This window comes from Ursus maritimus, unplaced genomic scaffold (assembly GCF_017311325.1).
Source record: "Ursus maritimus isolate PB19 unplaced genomic scaffold, ASM1731132v1 scaffold_33, whole genome shotgun sequence".
Taxonomy (NCBI): domain Eukaryota; kingdom Metazoa; phylum Chordata; class Mammalia; order Carnivora; family Ursidae; genus Ursus; species Ursus maritimus.
Window position 1 is genome coordinate 10,957,233 of NW_024425897.1, and position 18,829 is coordinate 10,976,061.

Below are 18,829 nucleotides of genomic sequence, written 5' to 3' on the forward strand. Positions count from 1 at the left end.
CACACACACTGAGTGGCCGGCAGGGGAGCCGGGCCCACCCCGCCTGGGCGACCCTGAGCCCGGCTGGACCTCCCTGACCTCACGTGGAAAACCCCTGCTGCCTTGAAAGGTTGTTGTGAGGCCGGAAAGAGAAGGAAGAGAAAGAAAGCGCGTCTAAAGCCCTTCTCTGGTGCCCGGCCCTCAGCGCTCAGAGAATGTTAGCTTTGCTTTTCTTTTTTTAAGCTGGAAAGCTCTGCACAAGTGCAAGGGGTTGTTACTCTGGAACTTGTGGCCACTTTGGAGGAGTGTGTCGGGGAAGCCTGGGTTCGAGTACCTTTTTGGAGATGTTGAAAGTTTTGGGTCGGTGGGCGACCAGACCTAAAATTCATCCCTGTGTTGTAATTTCATCTTACATAAACTGGGATATTCCTTTCACGGATATGGCCACACTTGCACTGGCAACACTCCCTCCCAAGAGGATTCTACAAAAGCTTTGATTCAGTCAGGCAAAAGAGAGCCTCAAACGGAGGGAACCTGCCTCATCGCTGTTTGGATGTAACTCCGAACTCCCATTCCCCTTAGGAGGAAAGCTTGGGGAAGGAGGGCCTGTGCCCTAACCACACCATGCAAAGCCCCTGAAAAGAACAGCGCTTAGGGAGTAGGGGAGATGAACCCCAAATTCCATCCACTCATGAGCCACAGGCAAGGAAAAGAACAGAGAAAGTGGCTACTTGCCTTTGTTCTTAATGGCAAATATGGAGCTGCAAGCCCCTGACAGGGAAAGGAGAAAGAAGAAGAAGAAAGGGGGAAAAAAAGAAGCAGCAGCAGCAGCAGCTTTCATGGGACAAGAGAAACCAGCTAAAAGCTTCATTTCCAATGATCTTCCTGTCGAGCCTGGCCACGCTTGGGAAATAGAGAGCTTTACCCTTTCTACTTCATTAAGTTGCTGCAGGAAGGAAAGATTGTAATCTCACCTCCAGATCCATAGGCTTCTGCTGGGAGCATGTTGCTGATGAGGAATGTTTGCACCCAGGCTAAGAGCATCCTCACCTCCTTCATCTTGCAGGTGATTGACCAACCAGTATCCAACCGGGGTCCCCTTGGCGTGGGTTCTGCCTCCCAGTCCCCAGCCTTGCAGTCAGACCTGCCCTTGTTATGCTCTTCTGGTAAACAGCCTCTCTTTAGAACTGGGAGCTTCCCAGCTAGCTTGCTGCAGCGAGGTGTTTTTTCAGCTGAAAGGCGCCCCCTGGGTCCTAAGCCTCCTATGCCATGCAAGATCACTAAGCCAAGAGAGGAGCTCCGCCCAGAGAAGAGAGAGGCAGGGAAGTTCAGGTTGTGCTTAGCAGAGGATCAGTTTGAGACCTAAACTGACTGCATCCCCAGGGCTTTTCATCTCTTCTGTTTCCCTTTGTGTGAGTACAGAAAGAGTAACTCTGTCAAGAAGCATCATTGTGGGGAGGAAGGTTTGAAATTATAGTCACAAAGGCAGAACAACTTAGGACATGCTAACTATACAAGCAGGAGGAGCTCAAGACCACATAGGGGGCTCAAATAAGAGTATCCAGGTGGAAGGAACACTTTACATCCATTCCTGAAAAAGGAAAAGGGCCTTTGTGGTTTTTACATTTTTATGAACACTGACTTTTTTTTTTTTAACAGTATAACTTTGCCAGGATCGGATCAGTCACTTTACTTTGTTTATATTTGGGTTTTGGGGGTGTCATATATAGTAGGAATACAGAAGGGATCTCTTTAGTTGAAAACACATGTTATGCTAACATTGGGACATTTGCTCAGCTATATTTAATAATCTACCCTTTCTACCAGCCGTGAATTCATATAGAGGAAGTTAAGTCAAATGTTTGCTATTTTTCCTCCACCCTGTGGGAAATCCATTCACAGTGATTTATATCCATCATTAAACCTCACCACATTCGTATGACTTAGGCCTTTTGGAGTTAGGCAGAAGGGTCCTCTTCCTGTTTGGCTGACAGTTTGAGTTCCCAGGCAGCCTCAGTAAATGGAGGGAGAGAGCGCAGTGATTCTCCAAGACTACCTTGTGACTCAGGCAAATCTCAAAATAGAAATAGGAAACTTTCGATCTGAGGGCTTGTATCTTTAGGCAGTAATTTAGGGAGAAGAAAAAAAACTTCACTAAGTTTCAAAAGCTTTATCAAGGAAGAAAGCTAATGTCAATCCAACCAATCTGAAGTGAATTTGCATTTACTACAGTCAGATTTCAGACATGGAAAGGACAGAGATACATTTAGTTTACTTTTACAGAAGTTTGCTGACTGTCTTTGATTCCTTCAGTCCATTTAATAAGACGTATTGCTTTGTTTTTGCAATCATGCTTCTGTCTCCCCACACAAGCTTCTGATCCTCTGACTCCTGGCTTGGCATATGCTGGATATTACACAGAATCCGTAAATTTACTCACATATACATATATGCAGATATACCAAAATTTTATAATTTAATAATTCTGATATAGTATTTAGGGGTCTTTTTAAAACACTTTTATTAATTTTACAATTTTTTTGAGAACTTACCACATAGTAGATACAGTTCCAGATACTGAGAATGTATCTGTGAACAAAATACTTGAAATCTCTGCCCTTTTGGAGCTTATATTCTAGTTGGGAAAGATAAATGATAAATATGTAAAGTGTCAGGTGGTCTTAAGTGTTATGAAAAACAAAGTGAAATGGTCAGGGAGAGAGTAACGGGGTGTATTTCATTTGCTAAAGAAATCTTACATTATTTGCAGAGAATCAGTAGGGTATTTCTATAGGCAGAAGGCTGAAGGGGAAGCGTTCTTTGCACAATTTTCCTTGAGGACCCTAAATACTCTTACACCACTGCAAGAGAAATATGATGTACATTTTGTTTCATTACATAAAATACATAGACTTGAGAAAATGAAAATGCAGGTTTTTTTATTGTTTTTTTTTAAAGATTTTATTTATTTATTTGACAGAGACAGACAGCGAGAAAGGGAACACAAGCAGGAGGAGTGGGAGAGGAAGAAGCAGGCTCCCAGCGGAGGAGCCTGATGCGGGGCTTGATCCTGGAACACCGGGATCGAGCCTGATGCGGGGCTTGATCCTGGAACGCCGGGATCACGCCCTGAGCCAAAGGCAGACGCTTAACGACTGCGCCACCCAGGCGCCCCGAGAATGCAGTTTTTAATTTCAGAGTAGCAGGGAGTTCTTTTGGATTGATTCCTCAGCATTAATCTATTGCCTTTGTATGCAGTGAGTATTCGGTTATTATCTGATGAAATGCTCCTCAGACTCTGAAGGGCTACTTCTGCCAGATTATAATACTTTCCCCTCTGATTATAATAGATACAGACTATACACAGGCCAGCACTTGTACCATTTTCAGATTATCTACTGTGCCTATGTAGGGGTGCCGGTATTTCTTCCTCAGAATCCCAAACTTCGTTACCTGTTGCTGTTATCTAAGTTTTCTATTCAGAAAACTGCTATCTTCTGTAACTTACCTTGATATACAGAGAAACCATATTTTGTGCCACGTGTCGTATCAGAAACAGCACTACCTAGAAAAGATATAAGACAGGCTAGAGGAGATTTTTTTTTTTCAGCTTAGTCATCTCTGCTTTTTCTCGCCTGTAAGACATTTATCTGCGTGATTTGATTTTTTTCTAGAGCGACAGGCTTGTTTCTCAGTCCTTCAAAGGCGTATTCTATTATAATAAGTTCAGTACCTTCCTTCCTCAGGGATATCGGATTTAGTTCAGAGATGTGCCTTTCATCATCGTTGATGATGTTTTGGTCTTTTTCTTATGATCTCGTTTTGAACTTTGCTTCATGTATTGGTGCACTATGGCCATATTTCACGGCCTATAGGTTACTCCAAATTCCATATTTCTTCTGGAAATATTACTGCAATAATATTATGATACAGCACCACTCATAGACTCATTTTGGATTGTATTATCCCTGAAGACAACGTTGTGAAATATAATACTCATGTTTTACTAAAAATATTTCAGGGATGTTTGACTCTCAGTTTTATATTAAATCATTACTGATCCAGAGAGACAAAGCCATACTGTTAACTCAGGAAATAACCTCCAGAGCGTTTCCCAAGAAAGATGAGCAGTTCATTTGGATAACAGGGAATGTTAGTGGAAGAGCTCTAAAAAGGAAGAGCTCTAATAACAGCTTTTTAACATAAAGCTGTTAAAAGACTTAGGAATCTTTTTTTGTCAGCAAAAGAGGGCTAACGTGTTGGTAAAAATCTTTGGAGTAAGATCTAATGAGTTGGCTCCAGCTATTCTCTTCGTATAATGTGCTGTAGAAGTAGCTACTGAGATTTTGCTGAAAGATATTTGGGTGTATAATTGCAAACTGAGCAGAGGATGACTTTATGAAATTGGTTAAGGAAATAATATTCCAATATCTAAACCCCAAGGCCGTTTTCGTTGAAAGTAGGGCCTTCAATGAGTTAGGTTATTTGCATTTTGAGACACAGTTAAGTGTTCAATAAATGTTTGAGATAAAGAGGAAAAGCAGAGTACCACATAAAGACAGTCTAATAAGCCTTCAGAGAATAGTAATTTTTAAGGGTAAACAATAAAACAGCCAAGAGGGCTTGTGGATCATAGGTTACTTTCAGAAACAAGACTTTCTACGCCGAGGAACTGAGGAGCCGCAAAAGCAGAGAACTTGGGAATATCACATAACTGGTTTTGAGAAATAAAGGGAAGAGTAAATTTGTGAATGAGAGTAGATTTTTACTTAGAGTCCAGTCTTAGAAAATATGGGTTTTCACATTGAGGAAAACACAGTCTTCGGTGTTGTAGGGATAACACTAGAGACTATATAAACTTAAATGACTTCGAAGACTAGGTTGTGGATATTTAAGGTAAATTAACCCAATAAGCTACAATGATGCCTCTTTTGGAAAGGAATGTAATATTCTTCAATCTCAGTAAACCAGAGCTGCAGCTTTTAAAATTTATCAACACCCAGTATGAGATTTAGTGCTGACATTTAAAGCAAGAGAAGCAGTATGCCAAATAACTAAAAGTTTAGGCTTTGGAAAGACCTGGGTTCCAGTCTCAGCACTACAGTATGGTCTTGGGTAAATTACTTAGCATCTGTAATTCTCAGTTTCCTCAGCCTGTTCTTACCGTGGTTAAGAGTACAGGTACCAGTGTCAGAATTCAAATCCCAGCTCTGTCACTTACTAGCTATGTCATTTTAGGGAAGCTACTAAATTCTCTGACTCAGTTTCCTCAAATGGAGGTTGAGAGAGATAAAAATAGTACCTACACCATTGGATTGCTGATGTTCATTCAGCCCTGAATAAATACTACATCAGTCTTTGTGTCAGTAATCTCTAACTTCGAAGTACTGAGAATATTTGCTGTCTTCCAGAAACTTAGAATCTGGTTATAAAGATCAGGCTAACACATATGAAAATGAAAATATTCTACGGCATTTATAAGCAGGTGTTAAAGGGTGTGATACAGACAATAAAGGCTTATTAATGCAGTGATCCACTGCATACCAGGCAGGCACTAATCTGAGTACCGAGGATACAACAGTGAACTCTACAAGGTCCTTGTTCTCAAGAAGCTCATAATTTTGTGATAGGGCAGATACTAGTAGGCAAAACAACAGTGAAATAAATGCTACAGTGGAGATTAGTACAGGGGGTTGTGGGAATGCACAGGAGGGCTTATGGCCTAGTTTTAGGAGGTTACGAAAGGCTTATCAGAAAAAGTAAAATCTGAATGAGAAAGGAGTTAGTGTTCTCGGCAGGTCAGACAATGTACAGAAGCCTGGAAATGTAGGCTATCACTATGCCAGTGGGGCATTCAGGGTGGCGATTAAAATAAGGCCAAAAAACATGCAGCCAAAGAGGTGAATACTTGCTGACCAGGTTATTGAGGTTCCTGAGTGTAGACTTTATCCTGAAGGCAGTGAGGAGTTAGTAAAAGTTTTAAGCAAGAGAGTGACATGTTTTAGCAAGATCACTCAGGCTGCAGGGTAGGGGATTAGAAGAAGCCAAGACAAAAAGCTGGAAGACCAGCAAGGAGGCCATTGGACTAATATAGGTAAATGTAGTGGACTTGGACCCAGAATTAAGTCAGGCCACCTGGCTTTGAATCTCGCTCTGCTGCTTAATAGCTATGTGACCTTATGGAAGTTACTTAACCATCCTAGGTTTCTTCCTAATCTGAAAATTGGAGATGATAATAAAATTTACCTTAGAGGCTTGCTGTGAGGATTAAAGCACTTAGAACACTCCTGTCTGGCACATAGTAAATGCTCTACAAATATAGGTAATGAGGCCAAAGAGAGGCAAACCAGGAAGAAGAATAAGTAAGACTCCATGACTGACGGACGTCAGGAGCAAGTAGGAGAAGCCAAGGAAATTGGTTTCTGGTTTGGAAGCTTAGGAGATGGTGGTGCCATTCGTTGAGATAAAGAACTAGAGGAAAAGCAGGTTTGGGAGAGGCTGAGAAAAAGCAAAAATGGTAGATTGCAATCAGGAGAGTGTGGTGTTAGAGAAGCTAAAGAAAGAGTGTTGCACGAAGGAGGGAGTGGTCAACATTGTTAAATGCTACTAGAGGGTCACTTAAGATAAAAGCTGAAAAGAATCCATTGGTTTTAGCAACAAGAAAGCCAGTAGTGACTTTGTCAGGAGGAATTTTGGTTGGCGGGGTAGTTTGGGGCAGCTAAATGTACGGATAATGGAAGGAAAAGGAGATGATGAAGGGAGAATGTGAGAATGGACAACTGCGTAAAGAAGTTTAGCTGAGTCGGACTGGAAGTGGCTGGAAGGATTATGGGCAAGGCTGACATTGGACCCAATACACTGATTTGGCCTACTGGCAGGTAGATTCTGAGTGGTTGTGCATCCATTCAAATTGACCCATAGCCATGCCAGGAAGGTTGAGAAGGGGAGCTGATCGGGGATAAATAATGGATTTGTCCTCAGTGGTTTTGGATTTGACATACGCATGTAGAAATGCCCAGCATGGGGCGCCTGGGTGGCGCAGTCGTTAAGCACCTGCCTTTGGCTCAGGGCGTGATCCTGGTGCTCTGGGATCGAGCCCCACATCAGGCTCTTCTGCTAGGAGCCTGCTTCTTCCTGTCCCGCTCCCCCTGCTTGTGTTCCCTCTCTCGCTGGCTGTCTCTCTCTGTCCAATAAATAAATAAAAATCTTTAAAAAAAAAAATGCCCAGCAAGCAGTTTGATATGGGGCTAATGGAGAGAAAACTCAGAATAAGACGCAGGTGAGTGGGAATGAACTAAGGAGGTACCAGAACAAAAGTAGGCTGGGAAGAAGGCACAAAGGAACTCTGGATCTAGCCTTAGAACTCAAGAGCATAATGAGAGTGTGTGAACTCCATGAAGGCAGGAGCTGGTGGGTGGGAAATGGGTCTCAAAGTGGAAGTGAGAAACCAAACCTCATATCCAGACTTCATTGCTTATCAAGAGCATTTGCAATAAACAGAGTTGCTCAGAGATGGAGCCCCGGAGTTCTAAGCTATCAGGGAGAGGGAGCAGGAAAGCAAAGTCCTGAGTCTGGAGTTGGAGCGATTGACCTTGGCTGAATACTAGGCCTAGTCTAGGCAGTCATGTGGCATAGGCTCTATGGGTTAACTTTAGGAAGGTAACACTCTTGTCCTAATCTTTGCTCTGTCTTCAAAATGTAAAAAAAAAAAAAAAAAAAAAATTCATCTGTGTATTTCAGGTGTGCCAAGCCCTGGACTGTGGTGTTTGCCATGAATTACTTTTAATTTATCATTCAGGGTTGTAGTTAGTGTTTGTATTTACATAAACAATATGTAAATCAGATGTTTATCTATTAAATATATGCTGGGTCTGGGAATAACAAGGTAGCTGGGAAAATACATCTGTTCCACCTTTAGAATCCTGGTATTTCATTCTCCTGTTACTATTTATTCTCTCAGTCCCCACACAGCTCTTGAGTATCTTCTGTGTCAGGCACTGCTTTTCCTTTTATCATCTATCTCATTCCCTCCTGGGTGTCTATCATTTTGCACTGTCACGTGAACTACTCTCTTCGAAACTTTCTTCATCTATCTTTTCTCATGGTTGGCTCCATCCTATATCCTCTAAAGAGAGATCCTTTAAAGGATTTGTATGTCAGGTAATAAATACTAATATATGTTATATATACTTCAGACTCTCTTAGAGTGAAATGGAAAAAAGAAAAAAGGAATCCCAAACAAGATCATAGAATGAACGATTGTGGCTGGAAGGAAATGCAGGGACAGGAGAAATCAACATCTTAGTACTCTGTGGTCCAGCCATAAGAGATCGCTGCCCTAATTACCTCTGCGAAGCCCATATAACAGAAATGAGCGGTATTATAGGCACAAGAGAGTGTCGTAAGTGGACTCAGATTGGCCCCAGCATGGCAAGACCCTGAGTTCAATAATAGAAGGTTAAGTACCAGTTTCAAACACTCAGTGTGTTCTCTGAGTTCCTAATGATATTTCTACCTGGAGCTTTCTTTTACATTTACCTTAATGGCTCAGTTGGAAGTCAGCCATCACTGCTAAGTGTCTTGAGTTTTATGCAAGTATTGGCAGCAACTTCCTTATTATCCTCACATTAAAAATAGAAATTCTGCCCAGTTGCAGCCAGGCTGTTGATACCAAGGCAGTGGTGGAACATTTCTACTTTCTAGGATCTTGTCCTCTCCAACAGAGTGGCCTAACCTTTTGTCACCTTCATAAGTCATGAGATTTATGAGAAAGCCTCCCGACCCTAGAGTAGCTCTGCCATCAGGCCAGTAACATGCTTTTTGCTCTGAGCGTCTGCTCTTTTGGATATAGTAGGGAAATCTGCTCCAATAAACATTAAATTGTTAATATATGTAAAGCATTTAGAAGAGTACCTCACATATTAAGAACTTCTGCTATTATTATTAATGTTGTTGTTGTTGTTGTTGTTGTTGTTGTTGTTGTTACTGCCACCATCTAGGATCAGAAGCTAGAACCTAGCTGAACCTCTGATTTTGCTCCTGTTATGCTGGATAGTTTAAGCAAGTCCAAATTATCTGGAAATGGAGTTGAAAATATTTGGTTTACTCTTTTTTATAGTCATTGTCAGCTCAAAGAGTCTTAAAAAGGTCAAAGTGTTATCACGTTAGTATTTTTATTTATTAGAGCTTTAATATCTCATCTCTGGGTTTTGTTTTTTTTTTTTAAGATTCTATCTATATATTTGAGAGAGAGAGAAAGGAAAAGCACAGAGGAAGAGTGAGAGGGAGAAGCAGGCTCCCCACTGAGCAGAGGGCCCGATGTGGGACTTGATCCCAGGACCCCAGGATCACGACCTGAGCCAAAGGTGGACACCCAACTGCCTGAGCCACCCAGGCGTCCCTCCTCTCTGGATTCCTAAGAGACTGTAGTCCTCACTTGCCAGTGAGTTGGATAATCCAGCAATCTCTGCCTAAAATGATGTACATTTTATCCAGTCATCCAGTATTTACCAAACAGTAGCTCAACATGGGACAGTAATAAAAGCATAACTAAAATTTATTGAGCACTTAGTATGTGCCAGATACTGTTCTAAGTGTTTTTTATTAAAATTTTATTTATTTACTTGACAGAGAGAGTGAGCCAGAGAGAGAGCATGAGCGGGGGGAGGGGCAGAGGAAGAGGGAGAAGCAGACTCCCCACTGAGCAGGGGGCCTGATGCAATGCGGGGCTCAATCACAGAACCCTGGGATCATGACCTGACCTGAAGGCAGATGCTTAACTGCCTGAGCCACCCAGATGCCTCATAAGTATTTGTATATATATACCATCTCATCTATTCTTCATAAAAACCCTATGTGCAGGCACAATTATTATCCTCATTTTGTAAATGAAGAAACGATCTTAGAGAGGTTAAGTAATTTGCCTAAAGCAAATGATAGTAAGTGGAAGAGCCAGGATATAGCCTGTGCTAAAAACTGCCCCACTGTACTGATAGGGAGAACCCTAGATTTGCACAGAAGTCCAGTTCTGATCTCAACCCCTCTACTGCATCACTTAACAAATGGAATCATCTTGGGAAACGTACTCAACCTTTCTGAACCTGTCTACTCATCTGTAGACGGGGGTGGTGCCATGGGGATGGTAATATATACTTTACAAGATGGTTGTGAAGATTAATTGTTATATACTCTGCACTTATTAGGTGTTCAGTCATTGTTGGTTTCTTCTCTTCCTACTCTGTTCTAAGCACTACACTGGGGGTAGAGAAGGAATAGGAAAGTTGTGCCTCCTTAGGGTCCTTGTCTGAAGTGAAGAGGGAAGCAGGAGTAAAAGGGACCAACATGGCACTAAACCATTACAATAGAGTATAAGAAATGTCACTGTAAAGGAACATACAGAGAGAGGTACAGAGAAAGTACATTTCCTGAGTTGGGGTAGAGCAAATTTGGAGGAGCATCAAGGCACCAGTGACATTTGTGTTAGGTATTGAAAGACAAGATAGGATTGGAGGAGGTAGTCCTAGAGCATGAGTGTCCAGACAGAAGGAGTAGCATGAGCACAGGTGCTGAAGAATGAAAGACCTTGGCGGTTTGTGTTCTGGCTAGGGGTTTGGGATGCAGTTGTGGATCAGGGATGAGATGGGAAATGATGATGACAAATGAGTTGCAAAGAGAGAGGGACGCAAGCCTTCAAATTTCAGTATGTCCCTGCATCATTAAGACCAAAGACACATTTAAAACACATTTAGAGGCACCTGGGTGGCTCAGTCAGTTAAGTGTCTGCTTTCAGCTAAGGTCGTGATCTCAGGGTCCTGGGATCAAGCCACACATTGGGCCCCGCGCTCAGCGGGGAATCTGTTTCTCCCTCTTCCTCTCCCTGTCCCTCAGCTCCTACCCCCACCCCCCGCTCATTCTCTCTCTCTCAAATAAATAAAAAAAATCTTTTTTTAAAAATGTAATGAACTTGGGCACCTGGGTGGCTTAGTTGGTTAAGCGACTGCCTTCAGCTCAGCTTAAGATCCTAGAGTCCCAGGATCAAGTCCTACATTGGGCTCCCTGCTCAACAGGGAGTCTGCTGTTCCCTCTGACCCTCCCTCTTCTCATGCTCACTCTCTGTCACACAAAGAAATAAGTAAAATCTTTAAAAAAAAAAAAAGAGAGAGAGAGAATCCTGACATGCTTCATTTAAAAAAAATGTAACGAACTTAAGAAAATTTAACAACATAATACTGAATGTTTTATGAATGCTCTACTTATTAAAATTCAGCTATAATTCACATACTATAAAATTCAATTTACAACTACAATTGAGCAGTTTTTAGTACATTAACAAGGTCGTGCAACCATCATCATCATCTTAATTCCAGAACATTTTAATCACTCCAAAAAGAAACCTGTCTGTTAGCAATCACTCCCCATCCTCTCCTCTCCCCAACCCTTGATGTACTTTCTGTCTCTAGGGATTTGCCTATTCTGGACATTTGTTATCAATGGAATCATATTACATTGGACCTTTTGTGTCTGGCTTCTTTTACTAAGAGTAATGTTTTTGAGATTCATCTGTGTTGCAACATGTATCAGTATTTCATTCCTTTCTATAGCTAAATAATATCCCCTCATATGGGTACACCACATTTTGTTTATCCATTCATCAGTTGTGGTTTTTTCCACGTTTGGCTATTATGAATAATGCTGTTATGGACATTCATGTACAGGTTCTTGTTCCACATACTTGTTTTAAGTGCTTTGGGGTATATACCCAGGAGTGGAATTGCTGAGTAATTAATTCTATGTTTAACTTTTTGAGAAACTGCCAGTCCACAGTGACTGCACCTTTACATTCTCACCAGCAATGTGGGAGTGTTAAAATTTCTCCATATCCTTGCTAACACTTGTTGTTCCCACTCACCCCCTGTTATTTTATTATTGTCATCCTAGTGGGGTAAAGTGGTATCTTATTGTGATTTTGATTTGCATTTTCCTAATAACTAATAATAAGATGTTGAGCGTCTTTCCATGTGTTTGCTGGCCATTTGTCTTCTTTGAAGAAATGTTTATTACAGTCATTTGCCCATTTTTAAATTGGGTTGTTTGTCTTCTTTGTTGTTGAGTTGTAAGAGTTCTCTATATATTCTGGATAGATTTTTATCAAACATATGAGGTATTTTCTCCCAATCTGTGGGTTATGTTCTCACTTAAAAATTTTTTATAAAGATTTGTAACGATTTATTTATTTATTGATTGATTTATTGATTTATTCATTTATTTATTTGAGAGAGAGCACAAGCAGGGGGAGGGGCAGAGGGAGAAGCAGACTGTGGGGCTCGATCCCAGGATCATGGGATCATGACCTGAGCCAAAGGCAGATGCTTAACTGACTGAGCCGCCAAGGTGACCCACCCCCCCTTTTTATTTTTATTTTTAATTTTTTTAATTTTTTAAAGATTTTTTTATTTATTTGACAGAGAGAGATAGCCAGCGAGAGAGGGAACACAAGCAGGGGGAGTGGGAGAGGAAGAAGCAGGCTCCTAGCGGAGGAGCCTGATGTGGGGCTCGATCCCAGAACGCTGGGATCACGCCCTGAGCTGAAGGCAGATGCTTAACGACTGTGTCACCCAGGCGCCCCAACGCCCCCCCTTTTTAAAAAAAGATTTTATTTTTATGTAATCTCTACACCCAACGTGGGACCCGAACTCATAACCCCAAGATCAAGAGCCCCAAGCTCCATCCATCAACTGAGCCAGCCAGGCACCCCTGCTTTCACTTTCTTGATAGTCCTTTGACACGTGAAAGTTTTTTATTTTGGTGAAATCTAGTTTGTTTTTTTCTTTGGTTGCTTGTACTTTTGGTGTCATATTTTGCATATGTCTATCCAGCTGTCCCAGAACCATTTGTTGAAAGACTATCTTTTTCCCATTGAATGGTCTTGGTACCTTGTGGAAAACCAATTGTCCATAGATGTATGAATTTATTTCTGGACTCTCAATTCTATTCCATTGATATATATATTTATTACCCTCATGCTAGTACCATGTTGTTTTGATTACTGTAGCTTTGTGAATTCTCTACTTTTATTATTGCAAGCATGCTTCTGAATACATTTGTGTATCGTGATCAGTATTTTGTATTTCCCTTTTCCCTTTTTTTGGAACATGTACTTCTGTGTGGATCATTTGTATAATCAGTATCCTTGTCATTTAAAATAATTATGAAGTGTTTGTTTTATTGCCTTGCTGTGCTGTGCTATTTTTGTTAAGCTCTTATTTCACCCTGTTTCCTGGGTTGCTTTTAACTTTTCTAGATAGCCTTGTCGGCACTGTTTCTTCTGGACCCAGACTCATTAGCTATCGAGACTCACCCCCTCGATATCAGAGAATGCTGGCTGCTGTTTTTAGGTCATCCTCATAGAAACGCAGACTACTCCCATCTGTCTCAGCTCAGACCCAGTACTTCCTGCCAGTTGTGAGTTGAGTTTCTGGGGTAGATGGCCTGCTAAGAAAACCTCTTCTTGAACCAGAGATCTCCAGAGATCAAGAGTGTCACCAACCTTACAATCTGCTGTATGCTTATTTGTAAATAACCATTCCTGAGATGTCATACTGATGAGACGCATGGGAGAGAACCTGTCTTTTGAACTTTCCTCATGCTGCCAAAACGAGCATTTACAAGTGCTGTTTCCATATATAATATGTCCCCGTCTTTAGAATGGAGGAGCTTCCAGAGATTATGGGATTTGTTCGAGGTTGCCCAGTGACCTTACAGTGCTACTGGGAACAGAATTAATCCCCAACTCCCGCTGATTCCCTTCTCATCATCATTACCACACACTCCTTCCTTATTGGGCAACAGGAGATAGAATTTACTTCTCAGTATTTTCCTTAAGGGAGGTTTTAAGTTTCTTCTTCCCCACTTTGGTAAATAACACAGGTAAGGAGCCTCAGTGAATAACTTGCATTCATTGTACCATTCTGTGAAGGACCAAGATCATGGGCTCTGGCAACACATCTATGAGAGAAGGGGGACAGGAGAGAAAATGTCCACAGCCTTGGTGTGCCCTGAACTCTTTAGGAATTTTGGATGAGCCGAGATGCTCAGTTTTCTGCCATAACAAATAGGGTGTCTGCTGTGAAACTTATCTGCAGTGGTTATCAATCAAGTTGTTGATATATATGAACTTTTCCTATGGAAAATTTCAAAGATATGCAAAAGTAGAGAGAATGATATAATGAATTAGCAGGTACCTGCCACCCAGCTTGTGGGATCATCAGCATGTGGCCAATCTTGTTTTATCTCTACTCCCATTTATTCCTTATCCCCATTGGATTATTTTGAAACAGAATCAGTATATTGACCAGGTTTTCAGTTTCTACTCGTTGTTGAAGCTATTTCCCTTAGATACTGGGCTGTGTGCTCTCATTTAGATTGCTTTTAGCAGTTTTATTGGGCCTGACATTCTTTCTCTGGCAGTTTTTTGCATTGGTAGAATCACAGGAGTTTTCCGGCCTCACACTCTGTTCTTTTGTCTCTCCCACTCCCAGAGTTCTATGAACCTGTCATGCATCTTCGCTTTGATCCAAGCGCCTAGACCTCTGCTTACCTGTTCTCCCTCCTAGTTCACTAACTTTAACGTATGAGGTTAGGGACCTCAGCAGTCTTCGTCTTTAATTACTCTCTATGTAGTGCCTAGTCTGGCATGTAGTAGGTGCTTAATAAATAGTTGTTGATGACTGAATGGATTAATTCCCTTTGGCTTTCCACTCACCTGAACCTCACAATCAGCTGTTTTAACAGTGCACTTGGTTCCATGTATCTTAAATGAGGAGAAAACTACCTGAACCTCTGGAGAAGTAGCTCTTATCCTTGACCCCTTTTGTCTAGCTGAAGAATCTGCATTTTCCTGGCTCCCCCTGCTGGTCTCTCCGGGGTAGTTGCATACACGGGCCTCTGGTGGCAAAGAAGTGGAGCCAGAGCCAGGTTCTGCCAAAGGAAAGTAGAACATGTTTTGGAGTGCCCTAGCCAGTCCAGGCAGGTCTGAGGAGGAAGGGAGCAGCTTGCTGAAAACAGTTCAGGGAAGTGCATCTTTCTGTATAAGGGGCAGGGAAGGTAGCCCAGTGCCAGCTAAGGTCAGAAGAGCAGGGTTGGAGCACGCAGCACCTGAAGACCGTGAGTATCGTGACCACATGGACCCATAATTGAGTTGGTCATTATGTGGGGATCAGCCTCTATATTGAGAATAGAGATGTGCTCCTTCTATCCTTAAGACGAAGCACCGTGAGGTCAGACATAGTCACCATGCAAGTTGAGTGGCTCCCAAGTTTTATTTTGGCCCCCTGTGAAAGTTGAACAAAGTGGGGTGGCGAATGTAGATGGGAGCGTCCCTAGAGTTCATGGTTTTATGTGACACCGTCTTCCAGCTCTTAAAACCAATAACAACTCTGTGGAGCTCTGGGTGTATGCTCTGATAGGTCCTCCTCCCTCCACCCTCTGTAAATACAATAAATGTCCCACACCTACCCATTTCCTAGATCACATTTCTTAGTTATTTACATGTATTTGTCTTTACCACACTGCAACTTCCCAGAAAGCAGGCTGCAGCAGAATGCATCTTGCCAGACTCCAGCAAGCTACAGACATCAGAAAGAGCATTAAAGATGGTCAGACGCTAAGGGCAAATCCCCTCCTCTTCTCTCCACCCCCAAACCCCAAGTACCAGGGTAATTACACTTAAAGTTGAACATGGAATTTTCCCCAATACACAAGGGAAACCCAATCCAGAAGAACCTAAGGGCATGAAAATTGCCACTGGACTTGGGCAGGTATATCTATGAAATGGTCATTATAAAGAAATGTTTGGAAGTAAATTTCTTTTTTTTTTTTAAGATTTTATTTATTTATTCGATAGAGATAGAGACAGCCAGCGAGAGAGGGAACACAAGCAGGGGGAGTGGGAGAGGAAGAAGCAGGCCCACAGCAGAAGAGCCTGATGTGGGGCTCGATCCCAGATCGCCGGGATCACGCCCTGAGCCAAAGGCAGACGCTTAACCGCTGTGCCACCCAGGTGCCCCGGAAGTAATTTATTTCTTTACTGGGTATTGAGGATGTAGCAGTGGGCAAAGTCCTGCATTTTAGTGGGAGAAGGCAGACCATAACCAGATAAATATGTAACATGTCGGGGTGCTGACTGCTAAGAAAGGAGAAAAACCAGTAAAGAAGGATAGGGCAAGAGTGTGTTGTTTTAAATTTGGTGATCAGGAAAAACAACTCTGTTGAGGTGAGGGAGCAAGTTCAGTGATCATCTGGAGAAAGAGTATTCATGGCAGAGGAACTAGAGAGTGCAAAGGCCCTGAGGCAGGAGCATGCTTGGTTTGTGGGAGGAACAGTGAGAAGATGGAGTGGCTGGGGCTAAGTGAGTGAAGGAGAGAGTGGTAGGAGCAAGGTCAGAGAGGGAACCAGCGGCCAGATCATATGGGGCCTTGTACACCTTGGCAAGGGCTTTGGGTTTTGCTTTGAGTGAGATGGAAAGCCACTGAAGGGTTTGGAAGCAAAAGTAATGTGAACCAACTTAGGTTTGACAAGGCTTACTCTGGCTGCAGTGTGGAGTCGATCACAGGGAAGCAAGGGTAGAGAAGGAAGACCAATTGGAGGACAGTTGCCAGAGAAAGGTGAGGTGGCTTGGACAGTGTAGTAGCAGAAGTGGGAAGAAGCTATTGACTTGTAAGTTTGGTTTTAAAGTAGTCAGCAGGGGCGCCTGGGTGGCTCAGTCATTAAGCATCTGCCTTTGGCCCAGGGCCTGATCCCAGGGTCCTGGGATCGAGCCCCGCATTGGGCTCCCTGGTCCACCGGGAAGCCTGCTTCTTCCTCTCCCACTCCCCCTGCTTGTGTTCCCTCTCTCGCTGGCTGTCTCTCTGTCAAATAAATAAATAAAATCTTTTAAAAAATAAAAATAAAAAAAATAAAAGTAGTCAGTAGTGTCTGCTGATGGATTGGATGTGGGTAGTTTGTGGAGGACGAGAGGGCCACAGCTACCTGCAAAGGTTTTGGCCTGCGTCACTGGAAGAATGAAGTTGCTCTTTAACTGAGTTGGGGAAGACTGGGAGAAGAGCTGGGGCGAGGGGGGAGGCAATATTCACCCGTTGTGTTTCTACCTATTAACTGAAATACCTTTTTTATCTCTAAGTGGAGGTATCCATTTCAAATAATAGTAGACATTCCAAATAATAGTCTCCTCAAAGTAATAATAGGGAATATTGTTTACATAGTGCTTTTCAGTTGACAGTGCTCCCACATACATTATCTTATTCTGTTTCCATATCACCTACATAAGGTAGTTTGTTCTCTTTCTATTTTACAGGTAAGGAAGCTGAGATTCAGAAAGGTTCTGCATAAGAGAGCCAGTGTTTTGATGTTGCCACACAGAGGAAGATGGCATTTAGTCTTGAAGAGCAACAGCCAACCAGCGGAGAGACCACGGCTTCCCCACGGCCATCAGGTAGGAAGACCTGGGCCTCCCTAGCCCTGTCCCCAGCCCTCCTACAGAGAGCAACCAGCAGGGAAGTAGAGGACAGGATGTGTTCTCCCACCCTTTCCTCAAACCACCAGAGCCATAGCCAGGTCCAGCTTCCCTGGGAGGGGGCAGGGCAGGAGCTTTGAAGGGGAACTTGAGATGGACATTTCAAAAATGAGTATTTTTGTTGTGTAAACATTTAAAATTAATCTTAAATACCAGAAGGAGACTGACTATTCTAGTTCCTGAAAGTAGCTGAGAATCCATGGCATCCATCATTAAGCTACCCAGTGAGAAAAGGGGGTTTGACATGGTGTCACTGAGGGCAGCTCTTGAAAAAGATCAAAACCCTTCAAGTTTATACAGGATAAGCAGCTGGAATAAACCAGTGGCAACTGCATTTCTTTCCAGTCTTTTTCCCATGTATCTTTTTAACATTGTTCAGATCTTACCACGTAGGCGATTTTGTTTTTCCATAACCTGCTCTTTTCCCATCACTACTTTTGATACAAACATTTCTCCCATGGTACCGAACATTTTTTGTAGTCATCATTTTCAAATGACTGTTTATTAACCAACCATTAGGCTGCTTCCACAATTTATATCATCTTTGTGCATTAAGCTGCTGAGGCTTACTTTGTTAGGTATCTCCCAAAAAGTAGAATTACCGGTTTAAAAGATAAAAACACTTTTAGGCACTTGATAAATTCTAATATTTTTCAAAAAAGTTCTGACATTGATATAGAAAAGTGAGAGTGAGCCTTGGATCAGAAACCAGGGATGTACTGTATGGTGACTAACATAATGTAATAAAAAAAACATTAAAAAAAAAAAAAGAGTGAGCCTTGGAACCAAGATCTTCTCTAAATCTCAGGCTTTTTTTTTTTTTTTTTTTTTTTTCCTGTGCCAGATATTTGAACTTTGGTTTTCTTCTTGCGAAATGGAGACAAGTTCATGTATCGTGATCACAGGAATTAGAACTGTTGTCCTCAATAAATAGCATTAGTTCTTGTTATAATGAAAGGTGATATGCAGAATTCTGCTAGGAAATTGTCTGTGTCCAGTCACCCACTTTGGTCCCCACATCGGAGCTCAGTCTGCCCTGACCAGTTCTTCTTCTCAATCTGACGGCTGGCTGACTTTTTCCAGCAGTTCCTACACAGTCTGAAACGGCCCTTTTCTCCCTCAGTGGCATGAAGGGATTTGTCACTTTGATTGTCAGCTGGTATCTGGACTTCAGATACTTCTGGGCTGGTATCTGCCCTTGTCCTTCCTTCTCCGACCGCCCCCCTTTGCTCCTCCTCCACCCATCGTACATCTTCAAGTCCTAAGGGTGTTGTAGGGTCC

The 18,829-nt window shown here is 42.3% G+C and overlaps 1 protein-coding gene and 1 long non-coding RNA gene across 6 annotated transcripts in view; one reads left to right on the forward strand and one right to left on the reverse strand.

Moving 5' to 3' along the window:
* Positions 1-1,196, reverse strand: part of PIK3IP1 (phosphoinositide-3-kinase interacting protein 1) — a 49,379-nt gene extending 48,183 nt beyond the window's left edge. For 2 of the 5 annotated variants that reach the window (XM_008710593.2, XM_040619757.1), the window contains exon 1: positions 954-1,196. In XM_008710593.2, coding sequence (XP_008708815.1) covers positions 954-1,038 — 85 coding nt within the window. In that variant the 5' untranslated portion in view covers positions 1,039-1,196. The remainder of the gene's footprint in view (positions 1-953) is intronic. The other 3 variants (XM_040619755.1, XM_040619756.1, XM_040619758.1) reach the window with 3 other exon arrangements.
* LOC121099960 overlaps positions 915-18,829 on the forward strand; it is a 34,270-nt gene continuing 16,355 nt past the window's right edge. Inside the window, exons 1-2 of the long non-coding RNA XR_005831685.1 lie at positions 915-1,045; positions 17,330-17,467. This is a non-coding gene — a long non-coding RNA (uncharacterized LOC121099960). The remainder of the gene's footprint in view (positions 1,046-17,329; positions 17,468-18,829) is intronic.